Raw genomic sequence first — 19,317 nt, 5'->3', positions numbered from 1 at the left:
TATGATGTGCATGTGTTACTAACATTAAGCTTTACAACCTTATACAGTACTACTAACATTCCTTTTCTTTCTTCATGTTTATTGTAATTCTATTTATTGTCATGTTTATTGTAATTCTGTGTTAGTATTATTTCAAACATCGCGTCCTCACAGAGTTTGTAATGTGAGGACAAACACTTGTAAGGCTCGCTGATGTGCCCGTCATTATGAAACTAATGTTTCATGGTGGGGGGTATGTTGACGCCCGTTTCGCCGTTTGTACGCGTTCGCGAACGCCGTCATACGGCGTTCGGGAAAGCACCCAATTTTGACGTTAGTCGGCTCCGATCGTCGTTACAAAGCGGTCGGACCACGCCGAGCTCAATAAAACTTTTACACCAGCACACGTGTTTTTGGATTGACCTAAGAACTGACCAGCACGCGTATCCCTACACGCAACAAGCGGGTTGTTTTCCTTTACTTCAGTTGACATTAGTGAAACGTCCATTTGTTGTCTAATCCAAAACATTACTAAAACTAAAAAAAATAACCAAACTCAAAAAAGCAGATCATACCAGAGACGTTTTTTAGGAGGAGGAGGGAGAGGCATTTGACATTTAAATTATTTACTCATTGTTTTATATCTACCAATCTTACTATTTTTGTATTCAATTTTGATGATGATGATTTTATTTCTTTTGCGGTTTGATTTAGTAATGGTTGAGGTTTTTGTTGATAATTATTTTAAAATAACCCTAATTGTATTTTTATAATATGATTTTAACCAATATTAATAAATATATTTTTAATCAAAGTGTATTTTTTTTAATTTTTTGGACGTTTTATTATGTTATATGATTTGAAAATATATGTAGTTTAATTAAAAGTAATATATAACGTTTTTTTTTATAAATTATTACAAGGTAAATAATTTATCAATATATTTAAATATTTTAATCAAATATATAGATAACATTGACAAATATTATAAATAAATCTGTTTGATAAAAGTTTATAGTTAATAAAAATGTTGTTATGGACAAAAATTATGACTACTCAGTGTACTGTCACTCTATAGTGACGGCTGTCATTGTGTGTGGTGTTAGCTGAAAAAATATCTTGCAAAGGTATTTAAAATATATATTTTTTGTAGTAACTAATATAATTTAGCGTCTTTTAAACATATATTTTTGTAAAATACGTTTTTTTCAATTATTTAATAGTTTTGTTTATTTTTTATTGCTATATTCCATTGATTAATTATTATTCTAAATATTAAAAAAAGTGCACGACAAATAAAAAATCCCGTTTAAGGTCCATTATGTGCTGTTAGTTTCAGATTATTTGAATATGTACATATATTACTTTTAATTTTGCATGAGCGTATTGAATATATTTTATCATGTTATGTGATTGTATAATAATTTTTAAGCTAAATAGAATGATAATATGTAAATTATTTTATAGATAAAATGGATGTGGCAAAGAGTTCGTTAGTTTCCGTCAAGAATTCAGTCAATAGGGTATTTGGTGGTAGAGAACCATGGCAAATTGCATCTATCACTGCTACGACGGTATTAGCATCTATGTGGATTTGGGACATAGCTACAGATAGCGAAAGTAAGCATTGAATTCCACGATATAGATAACGTTATCTTTTTTTGGAACAATACACATAGCTATGTATTGTTTGACTATTTATAATGTTTGTTTAATTTAAATACATTTTATAGGTATCGCTAAAAAAACTCAAAAGACGTTTTTCAAATGGTTTAATAAGATACCACTGGTCAGGCAAAAGATAGATGCAGAGATGGCTAAGGTAAAAATGGAATATGAAAAAGATGTGCGAAAACGTTACGATGGATTAGAGGTCACTCTGGTTTTACCTCAAGATGGCATGAACAGAGAAGAGGTTCTAGCCGAAGTACACAAACATCTAAAATTAGGTATCAAACTTAATCTTCTTTGATAGTTTATTATGGATAAATTAACTTTAACCTTTTGGGCAGTACTGCTGCACGTATGTGGCGATTCTCAATGTCTGCTACCATTTTGCTCATTTTTTTATTTTATGTTTGTAAATTCGATTTACTTATCCCGACAATACGTATTATTATCAAAAAGATTTCGATATTATCATAAAAATATTTGTATTTAGTGGGGAAAAAATATTTGATTTATATTTTTTAGTAAATAATTGTAATTTCGACTAAATATTTATTTATCTCAGTGGAACATATATTTATTAATGATATTTGGATATCATTTGTATTTTAGTGAAAAAAATACGTATAAGAGATATATGTATGTACATACATATATTACGTACACAATCTAAATTTCTTTTATGTGTTACTATTCACATAAAAATTACAATAAAATGTTAAAAACCACTTATTTTTTTTATCGATAAAGTAATATTTACTCTTATATATATGTAAATAAAATAATCATAATTTGATAAAAGTGAGACGTAAATAAAAAATTACAATAAAATGTTAAGAACCACTGAATATACATACATTATCATTAAATCAAAAAATCGAATATAAAAATTTACTCTAATGTAAATAAAATAATTTTCATTACATTTTTTCCAGGGGGGGGGGGGGGCCAAAAGTTGGACAGTCAGTGGTTGTTTATAATATTTTGATTTATTGAAACTATTTTATAACAATATTACGATTTACAATAAGTGAGAAATGAATAAAGCATATATAAACCGAATTTTGACCAATAGGAGTGCAAAAAAATTTATCCCTTCTCAGAAGTCAAAAATCCACGACAAAAGCAATAAAATCGTGCCATCGCCATCGCAGTGGGAACGCTCGAGTTACCGAGAATTCCCACTGTGTTGGCACCGACACGATTTTATTGCTTTTGACGTGAATTTTTGCCTTCTAAGAAGTGATAAATAATTTAATCTTAATTTATTAATGAGTTTATTTTTTAACACTTTTGCTTTAAAAAAATATTTAAAAATCATTTTAGGTGTATCATATTATAATATTGTATATAATAATACACAGTACATAATAAATAATTTATATTTTTTTTTGACATATAACAATAATATTTTTTAATATTCGGAACACGATGCCTGACATTTATTATTATTTTATTATAATTCTCATCATAAAATGGTTTTGAACAGGTTTTTACAATTGGCGCGAAGGCAAAGTTTCCGGCGCTGTGTACTGTTTAGACGAAGAGCTATCGAAAATCACTACCGAAGTTTATGGCTTGGCTTCGTATACAAATCCGCTACATTCAGATGTATTTCCCGGTATCAATAAGATGGAAGCTGAAGTCGTTAGGATGACGGCAAACTTATTCAACGGCGGACCGGAAGCATGTGGAACTGTAAGTTTATTTTATCTTAATTATTTATAGGACTACCAATTCTAGTACCTATTTCAAACATTTGGTTTTGGTTGCCATTGGTTTGAAACCATGCATTTCTAGTATGAAAAGTTAGTTAACAACTGTCTTTTCTTTCTATTAAGAAACACAGTCAAATTTTTGTGGAGCTTGTTTAGTATAGAAGCTTGTTAAGCTGATGTAAATATATATTTGACATTGGGTCAAAAATTCACGTAGTACATTTTATACATTTAATATCATACGCTTTATGTATTGTTAGCTTCACGGTTGATACACGATTGATGCTTAGAAATATACCAGACAAAAAATAAGTAATTTCCTGAATAAAATTTTATTAAGTAATTTCCTGATTCAATAAACTATAGGTTGTATTAAAAATTAATCTTAATATAGATGACCACGGGCGGTACAGAGTCGATATTGATGGCTTGTAAAGCGTATCGAGATAGAGCCATTGCAAGAGGCATTAAGAAACCGGAAATGATCGTCCCTGTAACTGTTCATTCAGCGTTTGACAAAGCTGCTCAGTACTTCAACATTGGAGTTAAAGTTATACCTGTAGATCAGAAGACATTTAAGGTTGACATTGAAGCAATGCGTAAAGCAATCTCTTCCAGGACTTGCATGGTGATTATTTTAATTTAAAGTTGTGTACTAAATTATAGAAGAGCAAATTTAAAAAAAAACATTTTAACAGTTAGTCGGATCAGCTCCAAATTTCCCTTATGGAACAATGGACGATATTGAAGCAATAGCAGATCTTGGAGAGAGGTACGATGTTCCTGTTCACGTGGACGCTTGCTTGGGTGGATTTTTGATTGTGTTTATGAGGCACGCCGGTTATGTATTACCGCCCTTTGACTTCTCATTGAAAGGAGTTACCAGTATATCTGCCGATACACATAAGGTATAGTTTTATATATTATTTAAAGAATTCAAGCATTTTAATTTAATTAAAATATATTGCAGTATGGTTTCGCTCCGAAAGGATCGTCTGTGATAATGTACAGAGAACACAGTTACCGACATTACCAATATACTGTTACCACTGATTGGCCTGGTGGCGTTTACGGATCTCCGACTGTTAATGGTTCGAGGGCTGGCGGAGTTGTAGCAGCAACGTGGGCTACAATGCGATACTTTGGAATGAAGAGTTATGTCGAAAGAACGAGAAAGATCATTGAAACTACTAGATATATAGAAGAGAGGTGAGCATAATTGTCAAATTGTCTCATTGAAAGGATTTTCGCAGAGGTCGTTTACATTTAGAGAGAACATTCACTTGCTCTCAAAGGCGTTAATTACCTTTAATTTTATATAAAATACTTTGCAATCGGTCTACTAAAACTGGAGATATTTGCAATTAAGTAAAAACACTTTTAGAATAAATAATACAAAAATTTAGCAATATTTCGAAAGGTTATACTTTTTTAATTTTGATTTCATTTTAGGTTTCAGCGCGCAATTTTACATAAGAAATGACTCTAATATAAGCTTGTGTTATTTTTCGCAAATAATTAAAAAAATTATATTAATTCAAATTATCTACAAGCATTTTAAGATTTATAGTAAATCAAAATAACTACATAATGGTTGCTTATTGTATTATAATTATTTAATAAATTAACGCATTTAATAAAATAGTAAATCAATGCTAAAAAACAGTACCGAAAACAACTGCATGGTAACCACAGAACAGAGAATATAATAGTAGCTAACCAAAGTGTGCATAAAAGAGCGACGAGGTGCAGATAATAAAATATATGGTTACCGTGAGACTATTATCAAGTTGCTCAACTAAGATGGGAGCTAAAAAATATTTGTTAACACTTTGCTATGATAACATTAAAAATATACCATTCAATTTCAGTGCAATCCTTTTTCAATGAATGTAAAATTATTATCCATATATTTTTTTTAAATTTTGAGAATATATTTTTCAGTTTTAAACATTGATAAAAATAGTGTTTTTAGAACCCTGGTGCAATTGACACGTTGTCGAAAATAATTTATAAGTAAGTTCAACATAAAAAAAGTAGTTGTGTTATAGCATTTATAAGCTTAAATAAAAAAAGTTTATTTTAAAATATCATCCGCTAGGTCTACGAAATAATTTTGAGTATTCTTTAATTCTCTGTGGTCTCTGATCGTGTGCACTCGTTAACATGTATGCTCATTACGCAATTTAAAATATTTTTAGCAACATTGATTGAAAATTTTTGATAGAAATGTTACGTATTTATTTTGAATTTCTGGCGCTCTAGGCCATCACCTGTGCAGCTTGCCCCTCGGGCCGGTCTTGCTTATCAATGTAAACATCAATGAAATCAATTCAGCAGTTGTAGCACATTCAGTTTATTTAATAGACAAAGAAGAGCTATTATACAAATGATCTAGTTGAGTTATATACTATCCTGAATTCAAGTGAATTACTTTAGCATAAACTAATCCTCTAGATTGGTAGCCCTATTATGCCGCTGAGGAATTTGTATCTACTGAAACGTCATCGAGGCAGTGTTTTTTGCACATTTAAGTGCTAGAATCTCACTAAGCCAATTCATATACACAATATAAGCTATGTTATATAATAATATTTTATGTAACATTTTTAGGTTACGTAGCATTCCTGGTATATATTTATTCGGAGTACCAGCTACCTCTGTTATAGCTATCGGATCGAAAGATTTCGATATATTCTGTTTATCCAGTGCTCTGCACAAGCACGGTTGGAATCTGAGCGCTCTTCAATTCCCATCTGGGTAAATAGTAACATTGTATAAATAAAAATGTACTGCTTTATTTATCTTAAATTATAATTTACAGGATACACATCAGTGTCACTTTGCTTCACACAGAACCGGGAGTTGCTGATTCTTTGATCGATAACATCACCCAAGAAGTAGCTGTTATGATGAAGAATCCTGAAAAACCTGTCGAGGGAAAGGTATGTTATAAAAATACTATAATCTAACCTTAATTATATTTAATGCTATTTTTTTTAGATGGCTGTTTATGGTGTAGCTCAGAGTATCACCGATCGTTCTCTCGTCGCTCATATTATCAAATGCTTTATCGATTCTTGTTATTATGTACCTGAAAATGTTAATAAAAATTAGTAATACAAAATAATTTTGTCATAATTGTGGCGTTTAAAATCAATATCAGACTTTTAAAATGTAAATTGACTAACTGACCTCATGAACAAATGCAGACTTTTGATTGGTTGTGATTGATATCACTCTTTTTAGGACATACTAATTACATGACATGTCTGATTTTATTTCTAGTGGTCACAATTATGTATTTCGTATTTGTTTAAATATTTTTGATGTAATATATTAATACTCTTTATAAGATTTTCTATTCATTATATTATTGTGTTCCATTGAAGTCATAAAATGTATGTTTATAGGCTGTGCCAGTGAGAGTTGTGATTGTTAATTTTTTCGTTTGTTATTATTTATGATTCAGTCAAAAAAGAATATAGAATAAAATCAATGTATTCAATATATTATTAAAATTTTCAATATATACAATATCAGCGTTTGATTTTGATTGTATTACATTACACATCGATTGATTGAAAACGAATACAAAATTTGTACAATTGGATTTTGAAATATAATTAAATGATACTCTTCCTTAATTTAAAGATGCTTATGTATTCTTTTAAAAATATATAACTATAATTCCAGTAGTAGATATTTTTAATGTTTAATAGCTTAAAGATGAAAGTAGGATACATACATAAATTATTTATTTATCACTTTGGGTCGTCAAGACTACACAAAATATACAAAGAATCACACAAACAAATGATATTTGTGCTTAGTGAAATCCACACGGAGCGAAGAATCCCAAGGCTCTCTCGACGGCTGACCAGCAAACGTCACCTCACGTTCGTCTATTTTTATTAAAATTTTCAGTTCTTTTGATTGATTATTTTATATATTACCATTTTTTTCTTTAATTCCTTTTCTCTCAATATTCAATATTCTTGTTAAAATATGCTATTACGTCCTTTAATTTTCTGTTCCTAACGGGGTATTGCAGCTAATTTTATAATTTAGCATCTAAGCGCAGCCACCGCTGGCCGCCGATGCCAAGAGAGACAACCCAATCATTTTGGTGGCTTTGAGAGAAATAAAACGAGGGTAATATTCTCTTTCTTGGTTTTAAGTCAAGTATTTTTTACGTAGGAGATTGTATTCTCATGTCCATTTGAAACTTCAGTCTGCCGCTGTAAGGCCATCTAAGCCATTACATACACTCTCCCGAAAGAGAGGGGATTACTGCTGAGCGCATTGGGAGTGAGCGCAAAATACGTCTGCGTATACGACATCGCGAGAAAAAGAGATTTATGTAAGCCCCAGAGTGATTATTATTATATATACTACAATGGTTTCATTTATATAGGGCCACCCGATAGAACTACAACCTATGATTAACATGGACTCTTCCGCATTTGACACCGCCGTCCGATACTGACACCCGATTTACATATGTATATTGTTTACCTTATAACTTTTATAATAAAATATGTATCAAACAAATCCACCCAGTGTCTACCTGGCCAATAAAATATTTATATAGCTTTTTTCATTGACCTTTTTTCGCGAAAGCGCATTTATCACATTAGTTTTTTTAGAGCTTTACCGTTTTTAACTTATAACTTATTAAATACTCGTTTATTAACAATTACTAGTGGTCGAGTAAACCGATTCATTATGACAGTTGGAAGGATATTGTCGTTCCGATCAGATTAACCGGCGACAGGATGTCCGCGCCAGGGTCGTATCCTGTTGAATTATTAATTTTCAATTTCGTCACGTGAATTTCATGCGTCAGCGGCGCGCAACATTTGCGATGAAGGCCCCGCCGACCCAACTGGCGTTGGCCTTACAAGCCATTAAGGAAACATGGAAAGAATACGCATTAGAGACATCTGTACATGGCGTTAAATATGCTGTCGGCAGGAGAAGGATTGACAGGTGATTTATTAAACATATTATAGCATCACGTTTCACGTTGTGATAAGTTTAGTGATTTAGGTTTGCCTCTGCCCCAAGATCAATTCAGTGGATATTATATTATTTGGTTATATGTCAGAATAGTATTCGAAATTTCGTAGTGTTTTTTTATAATATAATCCACAAATATACCATGATTAGCACCTTCTCAATGAAAGGCATCACAGATTATGCAACTATAAAAGTCTGAATGTAAAGTCTTACATATGCAGAAGAGTCAAAATCATGATTTATTATATGATTGCGTATATTATCAACATAAAACGGTTATGTTAGTGGTTAGATTTACATTACAAAATCATATGTTTCTTGCCGTTGAGTCAGAATCAAGAAACTTGTTTTCAGGTGCACTTATTCTTCGACTCTGAATTGAGAGCTACACTCAATTTTAAATATATTAATACGAAGATCTAAAACTGGTCGGTCGACGAATGATTTATTTTCTTGTCGACCGACCTCACGAGTCAGCTGATTCTTCATTCATTTCATGTCATTCACCACTCATCACCTTCGAGTAGATACGTTGACGACAATAGACGGTCTATGCTTCAAGCTATTTACTTGCCGAATAACTTTGTAATCCACCATTTTCTACGATGTTCTAAGCTTAATAAGCCTATAGGTTGATTATGTATTGTATATTTTATAGATGGATTTGGTCCATTATTCCATTGGCATCAACCATGGGAGCTGTCATTTTGGTTATCATAATGTACAGAAGCTATTTCTCACAGCCGACTAGAGCCATCTACGACAACCAATTCGCTCCGTTGAGTTCGTTCACTTTTCCTGGATTTTCTATATGCGCTCCAAGAAAATTTACAAACAATAGCATCAACAAGCTAATGGGTCGATTGTATGGTAATATTTGACTTGTGCTCTTTTTTAAAATAAAGAATTTAATTTATTTTGTAGAAAAAATCCTGCGAACATCAGCAGAAGTGACATTCAAAAAACCATACCCATGCTCTTGGGATTCACTATGCCGATGAACAACTACGAAAATATAGATTTTAGCATTTTAGACGTGACTTTTGCAAATAGCGAAATATCTCCTCAAGACGCGATGAAATTGTTGACTCCTAGTTGCAGAAGGATCTTGGTGCATTGCAGATGGAAGGGCGAAACCATGCCGTGCACTGATTTGTTCATAAGAGCAAAGACTAAGAATGGATACTGCTGCTCTTTCAATTACAACACAGATTTCAGGGAGTAAGTATTCAACTTGGCATGCAAAGTCAATATTATTAAGTCGCAATATTAAAATAATTGATCGAATATTCGTAAAATACTCGTTTATACTATCTCAAATAAAAATTGAAAAAAATCTTATAATAAAAAAAATTGTGTACTTGAGCAACACAAATAGTATTTTTTTCTCTCTCAATATACCAGAGTGCCTAGTGCCGCTCTGAAATCCATGATCCATTATGCGCCTTTATCTTGTTTTGAAATGGGAAACAACGAGGCGCTACTTCTCATCAAAAAATGCTTTTAAATACTCTAGGAAAACATTTGCGAATATAATATTTGTGGCGGTGTATACTATAATAACCAAATTCGTAGAATTCGTTCGTTGAAAGAAAGAAAGCGCGAGAAAGGCTCACGCTTTATTATCGTTTAACGCTTATCTCAAAAACAGGTGTGCGTCGCAAATTTTTGTGAAGACGCAAAGATTTTATTTTATTATTAAACATTTTTGTTTGTATTTTTAAGCGCTTATTTTGAAGGAATGACATCACCATATTTTGGGCCAGCAATGGGTTTGAGTGTAGTTGTGGATACAATCGGACTGTATAATAAGCAAGTTTTTCACAACATGGACTCGTTCAAGGTAAATTTATTTAATTAAACTAAGCATGGTTTTTAATATATTTTTGACTTTGTAGAATAAATGTTAATTTAATTTTAATGAGCGTTTTAATTAAATAGAAAATATTAGTGTGGTTAGAAATTATATTTTTTATAATAATTCAAAAAAATAATATTTTAATTAGAAAAAAGTGGTAGATTTAGCCGCGCATCGCAAAAATAATTATTATTTGAAAAAACCTATTTATTTATAAAGAAATTTGGCGTTATAAGAATTCAATCATTTTTAATCAATTTTTGTTTCTTGCTACGTGCTTATAATCTTGCGTTTATTATTAAATTAAAATATTTTTATTTATTACTATATTCTAAGCAAACTTAAGATAATTAAAGAAATCATAAATATCATAAGAAACAAATAAAAATCGTACACAAAATAAATAAAATCAGTTAATGCTTTAAGCGTTATCGCCGTACATGTACGGCGGTATTTCACTGTTTTGATAGTTCTATATTTACATATAAAGGGTGTTCCAAAATTAACACAAGATTTGAATTATATAAAAACTGAAGAAGTAATAAATACATAAAGAACATTATCTTTGCAGTGGGAACGTTCGTTACCGAGCGTTACCACTGCGACGGTGCCGACACGATTTTATTGCTTTTGACGTGGATTTTTTACTTCTGAGAATTGTTTTTTGCGCTCTTCTATTGGTCGAAATTCGGTGTTGATGTACTTCTTAGAAATGTTAATATGCTATTGATAAGACCAGTTAACATGTTTTCTTATAAGAAGTAGTGTTTGTACCATTTTAATCACGCGCTGATTCGAGAGTCAGAAAATGTGTTATAAACAAGAGTATAATTATTAATTAAGTGTTGATAATATTAAGGACGAACTCAACAAATGCATTTTTTGAGATAATTAAATATAAAGTTATTTACGTGTTTAAAAATATTGAATAAAATAAAAATCCTATATTGTCGAGTTCGCCTTTAATATTTTTGATGCTTTAATTTTAATACAAAGCAAATGTAATTTTAATTTTACATAAAGTTTTAACTAATAAGAATAATAATTAAATATAACAAAAAAATTGTTTGGATGCCAGTGATATATTTTTCTCAAAGACAATATTTTAGGTTATATTTTATGTACTCAGCTCTTGGGAAATCTGATACATATATACAATAAGGCAATAAAAGAAATTACATTATATTTTACAATAGCTTGTTTTTATAAAAGCAATTTATTTACGACTTTCTTTTCGATCTTTAATACATTTCCTTCATACCTTCACTATATTTGTAATTTGGAGACATTTCCCATTAGGCTAGCTCTAGAGAATGTGTATTATTTGATCGTTTAAGGGTTGACTTAAAAATCGTTTTATTCACGGTTATAATTTGATTAAAAAATACAGACTCTCGTTATGTTTGACGAATAAATAAAAAAAGCTTTGTTTTTATTATTCCAGTTGATGGTACACAGCAGTCAATCGTTTGCCGGTCGTTTTTCAAACGAGATAGTTATGCCTTTATCCAGCGAGCTCAACATTGCCTTTATGCCTTTCAAGATCACAATTGGACCTCAAGCTATTATCCTGAGCCCTGAAAACAGGAAGTGTACTCTGACGGACGAGCTTAAGCTGGCGTAATTATTTTTTATTCTAAATATAAAGCAACGATTTTAATATACATAGATACCTGTAAGAATTTATATATTTATGTATCTTTCACCAAGGTATGAACTGAAAATGTACCTATATAAGGTAGACAGGTATTTTTTAACTTGATTTTTTTCGTGTGATTAATATAAATTTACTTGTACTATATCATAGCAAGGAAATTTTTTTATTTTTATAGTGAATATATATGATAATATTATATTATATATACGCTGTTTTATAGTAGTTAAAGATTAGTTAAAGGAAGATCAAATTGAACCCTTGAAGGTTCATTGACTGCTTAGTCAAAGTGAAAACGGCTGATTTTATAGATTTAATTTGAGTACAAGTGAAGCTCTATGGAAGTGTTCTAATAAATGGAAATAAATTAACGTAATTAATTTACTCTTTCACGATTATTTGTCCAATTCAAATGATTTAGAACTAAACTGAAATCTTTGTATGAAAAATATCTTATTAGACTATTTTAGCCATTGTAACATGTGCTTTTCATATATAAGATTAAAGTTTTAGCAAATGTGAAATTGTACCTGCTAGCTCGGAGACGATAGTTTCGCTGTTTTTTAGGGTATCTAATCTATATTAATACACATTTTTTTGATAATTGATTTTTGCAAAAATAATTTAAAGTCCTCTATATTTTGACTAACGCCAATGATTCAGAGTGAATTTTACAAATGATCGTTTATCTAGAATTTGTGGCAAATATATAAATCATCGACAGATCTAATTTCATAATTATGTAGCTGTTTTCTAAATTTAAATTTAATATTTATAATCGATTTTCACACTAGCTCTTTTGGCCACTATACAAAAAATAATTATACCATTACACAAATAAAATAGAAAAGCAATATAACACATATTTTTTTGTAGCTCCTTATAACCGAAAATATTCTTGTGTTTGGCATGCTTGTTAAGAAGCTGTATGGCTCGTGCAAAAGGAGTGTTTTTAAGCGCTGACGACGGGAAAGAATCTAGGACGCGATCGCGACTCTCCAGGGCATCCTAAAGCTATTAGCTAGAAGTTGCTGAGCAACACCGTCCCGTAGCAACATAAAAAAGTGCTTCATTGAGTAGACGCTACGATGAGATACAAATGCAGATAGCTCGTCATATTTTTATCGGCTATTTTATAATTTATACTTACACGATACCTTGAAATTAATAAATTATTATATAAATGAGTGTATATAATTCGATGAGTACCCTTTTATCTTTGTACGTTAACAAAAAAGAAAAACCGCCTCACACACACCTGTATTTTAATAAAAAAAACGGCATTCACTTTGTCCAATCTCGGATTATACGACCTCGTCCAAGAAAATCATTAAAAAATTTCCTCTCAGAAGTAATCTCGTTAAGACTCCCGAGGGAATTTTCCACCTGGCTGGGTTTCGAGCAGAAATTAGCATTAATCGCGTGTTTTTTTTAGACACTTCGCTCTGTATCAGAAGTCGGACTGCTTGGTGGAGTGCGAGATAATCGAGAGCGTCAAGAAATGCGGCTGCCAATCTTTCACGTACCCGAGGGACGAAGACGACATTATGTGCAACGCCAGCAGTATTCCATGCCTAGACGGCCACTTTCGTGAGTAACATTTGTATTATAATTTGAAAAGCAGTGTTCTTGAAAAACACTAGATGATTCCGTTTTCACGGAAACCATGGAAATATTCTAGTGTTAACGTTCGCGCACGTGAATCATTCTCATGCTGTGAAACGCGATTGGTTGTAAAGGCATATTTAAATGCAAGGATTAATGCTTTACTTATGGTTTATTTTAATTTATATAAAAATCAAATTGTATGTTTTAATGTTACTGATTCGGAAGCATAGCTTGTTGGAGTAAATGTATTATATAAAACTATTAATATAATCGACAGTGCCGCGCTGCAACTTGCGTCACTTGCAAAATTATTAGCAAAAATCGTGTTATGGTCAGCATGCGATAATTTGCGATTGACACGGAACAGTAATTGAATATCGCATGGCTAGACGAGAGTTGGCAAAATTTTTGTCGAGGGAAATACGCATTTCAGAGCTAATCCGTTGTTCGGCGCATACGACACGATTAATTCTATTTTAGCGGATCACGAACGGGTCTTTGTCGGTAGGCACACATAGAGGAATAGTTATTATTATTGGAACTGTAAAAGGTTTTCACGAAAAATGTCACGTACAGATTTTTCAATCAAATTAGTTGTACTCAACGTAGAATAAAGTGTAGAATAAAGGCAAAAATGAATCTAAAAGTGCACAATAATATAGTGTACAACTTTTAGTAGTATTTAATAATGTTTCATAATACAATATAACGTAGCGGATGTCCTGTTAAAAATCAAATTATTAGCTTATATATGATACAGTGAATGTGCATTACGTTAAACATTAGTGAAAATATAAATTTAAGTAAATAAATATTTCTACTAGTAAAATCTAATTTATCTGACTTGTATTCTGCTCCAAACTGTCATTTAAAGGCGTGAAACGTGTAAAAAAGTGTTCAACTGATGAGCAAACTTCGCAGCACTGGAAACTTAAGTCTGGACTCCAATGAAGAGAAGGCAGTCACCTGGCAAACTCCGGCTTACGGGCGCCCGCCCGCGAACAACATACTGTCATGGAAATTCGTACCAGAGAGGGATCAACGCCACCATACAAGCACCGCAATAGAGATGAATTAGTCCCGCAATACCGTCGCTGCCACACAAACTAGATCTTCCACGGACAACATCCCTGCGCCAGCTTCTCCACCACTGTTCAGAGAAAACATCTCGCTATTCATAATCTGTCACAAAATTTGGCTGCGAAGTCACACCCCTCAGGGTTAGAAACCCCAAAGTGATGGTTGACCAAGACAAAGTTCAGAATCCCAAAAGTTTGATACATTTGAACTATTCTAGTTATTAAAATTATATATATTTACTAGTGAAAATATAACTTCACTGAAAAATGTTGCTGTTTAAACCCAAATCTAACTTAAAATATTTAACAAAACCAAATTTAATAATAACTCTAAAACTAACTAAGGTTTTTGGAACTTTCAAACTTTGGCGGACTTCGACGGAAAAACGATGACCAGCGGGGCCTCGTCCGCCGATCTCTATTATCATATTTAAACATGTAATTATTTTATAACATTAACAGTACATACTATTGCAGCGGATTAATCTGTGTTTATTTGCCACCCATCATTCCCCATTCGCCAAATTTATGTTATTGAAAATAAGACCATGCCATATTCAGGAATTTGATGAGGGTGTGTAGAAAACTTTCATCGAAGACCATACTCTCCTTGAAACCTTTTTAACAACATAATTCATCAACGATACGTAACATAACAACATTAAATTGCTGGCACCTGTTAATTTATAATTCATTAATGTGAAACGGTTGAAGTTGTAGATAGTTTTTGGGATAGAAATGAAATACATTTTAGAAATATACGTGTCATTGATAAATTTTGTTGTTGAAAAGGTTTCGAAGAGGATCTTAATTATCCGATGAAACTCAGCAACTCTTTTCCGCTTCAAGGTTCAAAATTTATTACGGAAGTTTACCACCTTTCATTAGCTCTAGCTTCCTGATTTATTAATGGAATTTATAGATAGTCATATAATTAGTATTTATCATTGTGATTCGGATGAAGATTGATATTATCTGTGGTCTGACTGATTGCTTTGTATCAAAGGTAAATGATTATGCTCTCAAAACAAAAATTCTATTTATATCAGGATGCTAATTAAAATGTGTTGAAATAAAAAGACGGCATTTTGTCTTCGGTTGCTACGCAAAGGTTCGTTGCTGAGCGACTGACCGTTGAATAAGCCCATATATAATACAGAGGATAATATTGTTTTTCTCAAAAGCAAATAAATTCTATAGCCAGGGAATTACAAATTAAGAAACAATACAAATACTAGCTTTAAATAATAATGGAAAATATATATTAAAGTAAATTTAAAAAATATATTAAAATACCGCATTATGTATGACATGACTTAATTTTTATGAAGCTTTTCCTTTCTGAGATAATATTTAAGTGCATATCTTGACTTATGCTGATGATAATAACATCATTACTAACTCCAAAATAGATTTATTGGCGTTTATAGATCCGAAGCGAGCAGCGAATAGAGTAGGTTGATAGTTAATTCCAAAAATATTAAGTTTATAAAAATCAAATGTAAGCATGGAAATCATTTCACATTTTCCAACAATTAAGGACATTTTTAATGGGTTTTTGTTCTATTTTTATTTTACTTCTTTATATGTTGTTTATGTTTCTAAAGACTTTTTTTCCAATTGTTTGTCCTAAAACTCCTTAATGATTGAGAGATTGCTCTTCTTTGTTGTACAAAGAAGTTATTGATTGAAAATATATTTTTATATTAGATAGTGAATATGTGGTTATTAATTTTATGTTTTTTTTTCTCATCAGCATACCGAATATTAAATATATATTCTGCACATATTTATGGTATTTGCCACTAAAAATAAGTATTACTAAGTATTGTAATAAATCAAAATATAACATATTCATGCATCATTATTTATTATCAGCGTAAAACTCACACAAGCATTTTATATGATAGCTTAGGAAGATTAATTAATATCATTAGTTTTTCAAACGCTCATTATAATCCCACATCTCCAACTAACGAACCTGAATCTGATACCACCTATTACTCATTGAGCTATGCATTACTTTGTTTCCTTTATCTTTCAGGTCGGGTCCTCTCCATTGGGTGGGAGTCCAGATGCAAGTGTCCGCCGCAGTGCAACGAGAATAACACCGACGTCACCGTCGACACCACGGACCTCTCCGGGAAACGGTTCAACTTTGACCCTTTGTAGTAAGTAGCGTGTTGTTTCAGCGGCAACAATAAATAAAAAAAATCGCGATAGCCAACTAGCGATAGCTGCACGAGTGGCCAGGTATATGGCACGCACGAATAGCGAAACGAAAGCTCAAACGTTTCACGCACGATGCTAACCAAAGTGCATAGAGTGGAATTTTCAACGCCATTAATTTATGTCGCATGTCGAATCAAAAGTCGGGTTATAATATTAGCTTTTTATAGGATTTGAATTAAGTATAATATTATACAGGATGCGACAGATTATTATATGTGATAAGGTTACCACATAAGTTTTTTTTTTGCACACAAATGCAAATTTTTTAAATATGTAATATCAATTTATATCACTAATGTAAATTAAAATAAGTTAAAGCCGAATATATTTTGCTGAAAAATAGCACTGGAAATCTATCAATATACTTAAAGTAATTATAAAAAAAAATTTGATTAAAATATGTCAAGACTCCGACCCCTGATTTAACATTTTTTTTATGTAATTTAGATTTTAAAATCAAGTATAAAAACAAACTTATGATTAATGCAATACGTTCAACTTTGTGCAATAAGTATGAATTTTGAATATGAGCATATTTTTTTTTGGAAAAAAACCGAATATAAAAAAGCTACATTAACATAGGCAAATGTACAAGGCTAAAAAGTCAGTTGGCTGGGTCTGTCGGCAAGATATTAAGCACTCGCAGATCGACCAATTGGCAAGTTACATTTCGTGACTCAAGGATTATATTCCTCTAGCAGTTTTGCCGTTCGTTATTAATTTAGAACACAATCTATTTATAATAAATTCCGCTTACATATTGCCACATTTATGTTTTGTCTGACCGATGACGTAAAATTTCATTTATTGAGTCTTTATTTGCATATTATTCATTCATTCGTTTATGATGTTGAATCATTCAGCTATTTTTCTAATGAATAGATTTTTTATAGGAACAAAATTTATGACTCGTTGCAATCGGAAAATAAAAAAGCGATTTTAAATCACAATAAAATACAAGCTCACATATTCATAGATTTTTCGACAAAAATGACACTAGTGATGTTGCATCCCTTGACGAGATAAGGCGTAGTTTGAAAGGTCTCAGACTAATAACTCTGAGGTTGCGGGTTCGAGCCCCGGCAACAGTACTCCAATTTTTATTTTTAAATAAATGCGCTGTTATTAAAAACCTTTCAGTGTGGTTGTTACACATTGCTTGTAGGTATTCATTACCTATATCTGATTGACTTACTCAGTTGCTACAGATTTTTCCCGCTGTACCGCATTGGGCTTATGCCTATCATTATATTACAACGGAATAAAATATCAGTAATGTAACAACGGCTGTAAATAAACTGATGATACTAGTTATAGTTCAATAAAAGATAACTCAAGACACTATGAGGGGCCTATTTATATTTTTTTTGGAAAATTTATTAAAAATAAAATAAATAAATAAATATGGTCTACTGTGAGAATTTTTTCTGTAATTTTGACCTCATATAGGTTTATTATTTATAATTTTAAATAATGACAATATTCATGAAAAAACTAGTCAAGGATTTTATAGTATTAAAGTTTTTATTTTAAAATATAAAACGAGGTAACCCTTTATTTATTATTATTGATTTACGATATTTTTCTTGTCCTTCATTTAAAATTTAACTGAAATATTTTAATAACTTTAGAAATTTCAGTAACTTGAACTCATAATATAATATTAAACACTGGAAAAAGGTTAATTATATAATAAATAAAATAATATATTATTTAAATGCACAATATATTGAACCACTTTAATTTTACTCCAAGACTTATTGCAAAAAAGACAGTTGTGATAAAAAAACTTTTTATTCCACAAATATTTTCTGAACTTAAGAATACGATGGTATAAGTAATTTTATCTTATACAGAAAAAAATGTATATCGTTGATATTATATAAACATAACTTGACTTGTTTTAGCGTAAAGACTTGAGTCTAAATAGTGTGGAGTAATATTGTATGCATTTGGCAGCAAATAGCTACGTTACTAAAAAAAAATAAACAATCCATTTTTTATAAAATATAAAACTGGGTTAAACAAAAGAGCGACAAACTAAAGCTTCGTTCTAAAATATTTTGTTTAGCTTAAAAATATTTATTGATTGCTTAGGTAATATTAAAAATGTTACCAAAAGTCCTGACATATTGTAAATTATTTTTTTGCTAAATATACTTATGCAATTTTAAAGCAATTAAATATTTATTTTTATAGAAAGTAAATATCAAGACCCCACAGACCATTTAGTATTTATAATGAATTTGCTGTATCAAAAAAAATTATTTTATTAATGATTTAAAATCAACTAAATATGTAAGCATGGAACGCCAATGGTTCATGCGATAAAAAAACAGAATTTTACCAGTGTTTAATTTACAAATAGATAAACATTTTCCCTAAAGCTCACTCAAAAGCATAAATAATAAACAGCTACATAAATCGTATTTATTATAATTCATAACAAAATACAATCAGCAATTAATGTAAAGATTATTGCTCAATATTCTTCTTATA

At 31.0% G+C, this 19,317-nt stretch overlaps 2 protein-coding genes across 2 annotated transcripts; both read left to right on the top strand.

Annotated features, from left to right (window-relative positions):
- Positions 1–1,029: 1,029 nt before the first annotated feature.
- Sply (Sphingosine-1-phosphate lyase) lies at positions 1,030–6,902 on the top strand. The gene is made up of 10 exons (XM_088205534.1): positions 1,030–1,106; positions 1,447–1,599; positions 1,713–1,928; positions 3,137–3,345; positions 3,760–3,993; positions 4,064–4,273; positions 4,336–4,574; positions 5,979–6,125; positions 6,190–6,310; positions 6,369–6,902. The coding sequence occupies exons 2-10, from the start codon at positions 1,452–1,454 to the stop codon at positions 6,480–6,482; spliced, it is 1,638 nt and encodes a 545-aa protein (XP_088061660.1). The 5' UTR covers positions 1,030–1,106; positions 1,447–1,451; the 3' UTR covers positions 6,483–6,902.
- A 1,330-nt stretch (positions 6,903–8,232) lies between these two features.
- Positions 8,233–17,494, top strand: LOC148237334 (sodium channel protein Nach-like). The gene is made up of 9 exons (XM_088181317.1): positions 8,233–8,357; positions 9,046–9,252; positions 9,312–9,608; positions 10,113–10,230; positions 11,690–11,865; positions 13,335–13,489; positions 15,379–15,435; positions 16,631–16,736; positions 17,401–17,494. Exons 1-9 carry the CDS (start codon positions 8,233–8,235, stop codon positions 17,492–17,494), a joined length of 1,335 nt encoding a protein of 444 aa, XP_088037443.1.
- The last annotated feature ends 1,823 nt before the right edge of the window (positions 17,495–19,317 follow it).

This window comes from Plectrocnemia conspersa, unplaced genomic scaffold (assembly GCF_051122295.1).
Source record: "Plectrocnemia conspersa isolate PC_06_02 unplaced genomic scaffold, ASM5112229v1 ptg000002l, whole genome shotgun sequence".
Classification (NCBI taxonomy): Eukaryota; Metazoa; Arthropoda; class Insecta; order Trichoptera; family Polycentropodidae; genus Plectrocnemia; species Plectrocnemia conspersa.
The sequence above is the reverse complement of the archived record's forward strand: the minus strand, read 5'-3'. Positions and strand labels throughout refer to the sequence as shown.

Excerpts from the sequence above, each read along its gene's own strand:
- Sply (XM_088205534.1), top strand. The coding sequence starts at position 1,452 with ATGGATGTGGCAAAGAGTTCGTTAGTTTCCGTCAAGAATTCAGTCAAT. Across the intron at positions 1,600-1,712 it reads CATAGCTACAGATAGCGAAA|GTATCGCTAAAAAAACTCAA; the intron begins GTAAGCATTGAA and ends TACATTTTATAG. Across the intron at positions 4,274-4,335 it reads TATCTGCCGATACACATAAG|TATGGTTTCGCTCCGAAAGG; the intron begins GTATAGTTTTAT and ends AATATATTGCAG.
- LOC148237334 (XM_088181317.1), top strand. The coding sequence starts at position 8,233 with ATGAAGGCCCCGCCGACCCAACTGGCGTTGGCCTTACAAGCCATTAAG. Across the intron at positions 9,253-9,311 it reads AACAAGCTAATGGGTCGATT|AAAAAATCCTGCGAACATCA; the intron begins GTATGGTAATAT and ends TTTATTTTGTAG. Across the intron at positions 9,609-10,112 it reads TACAACACAGATTTCAGGGA|CGCTTATTTTGAAGGAATGA; the intron begins GTAAGTATTCAA and ends TGTATTTTTAAG.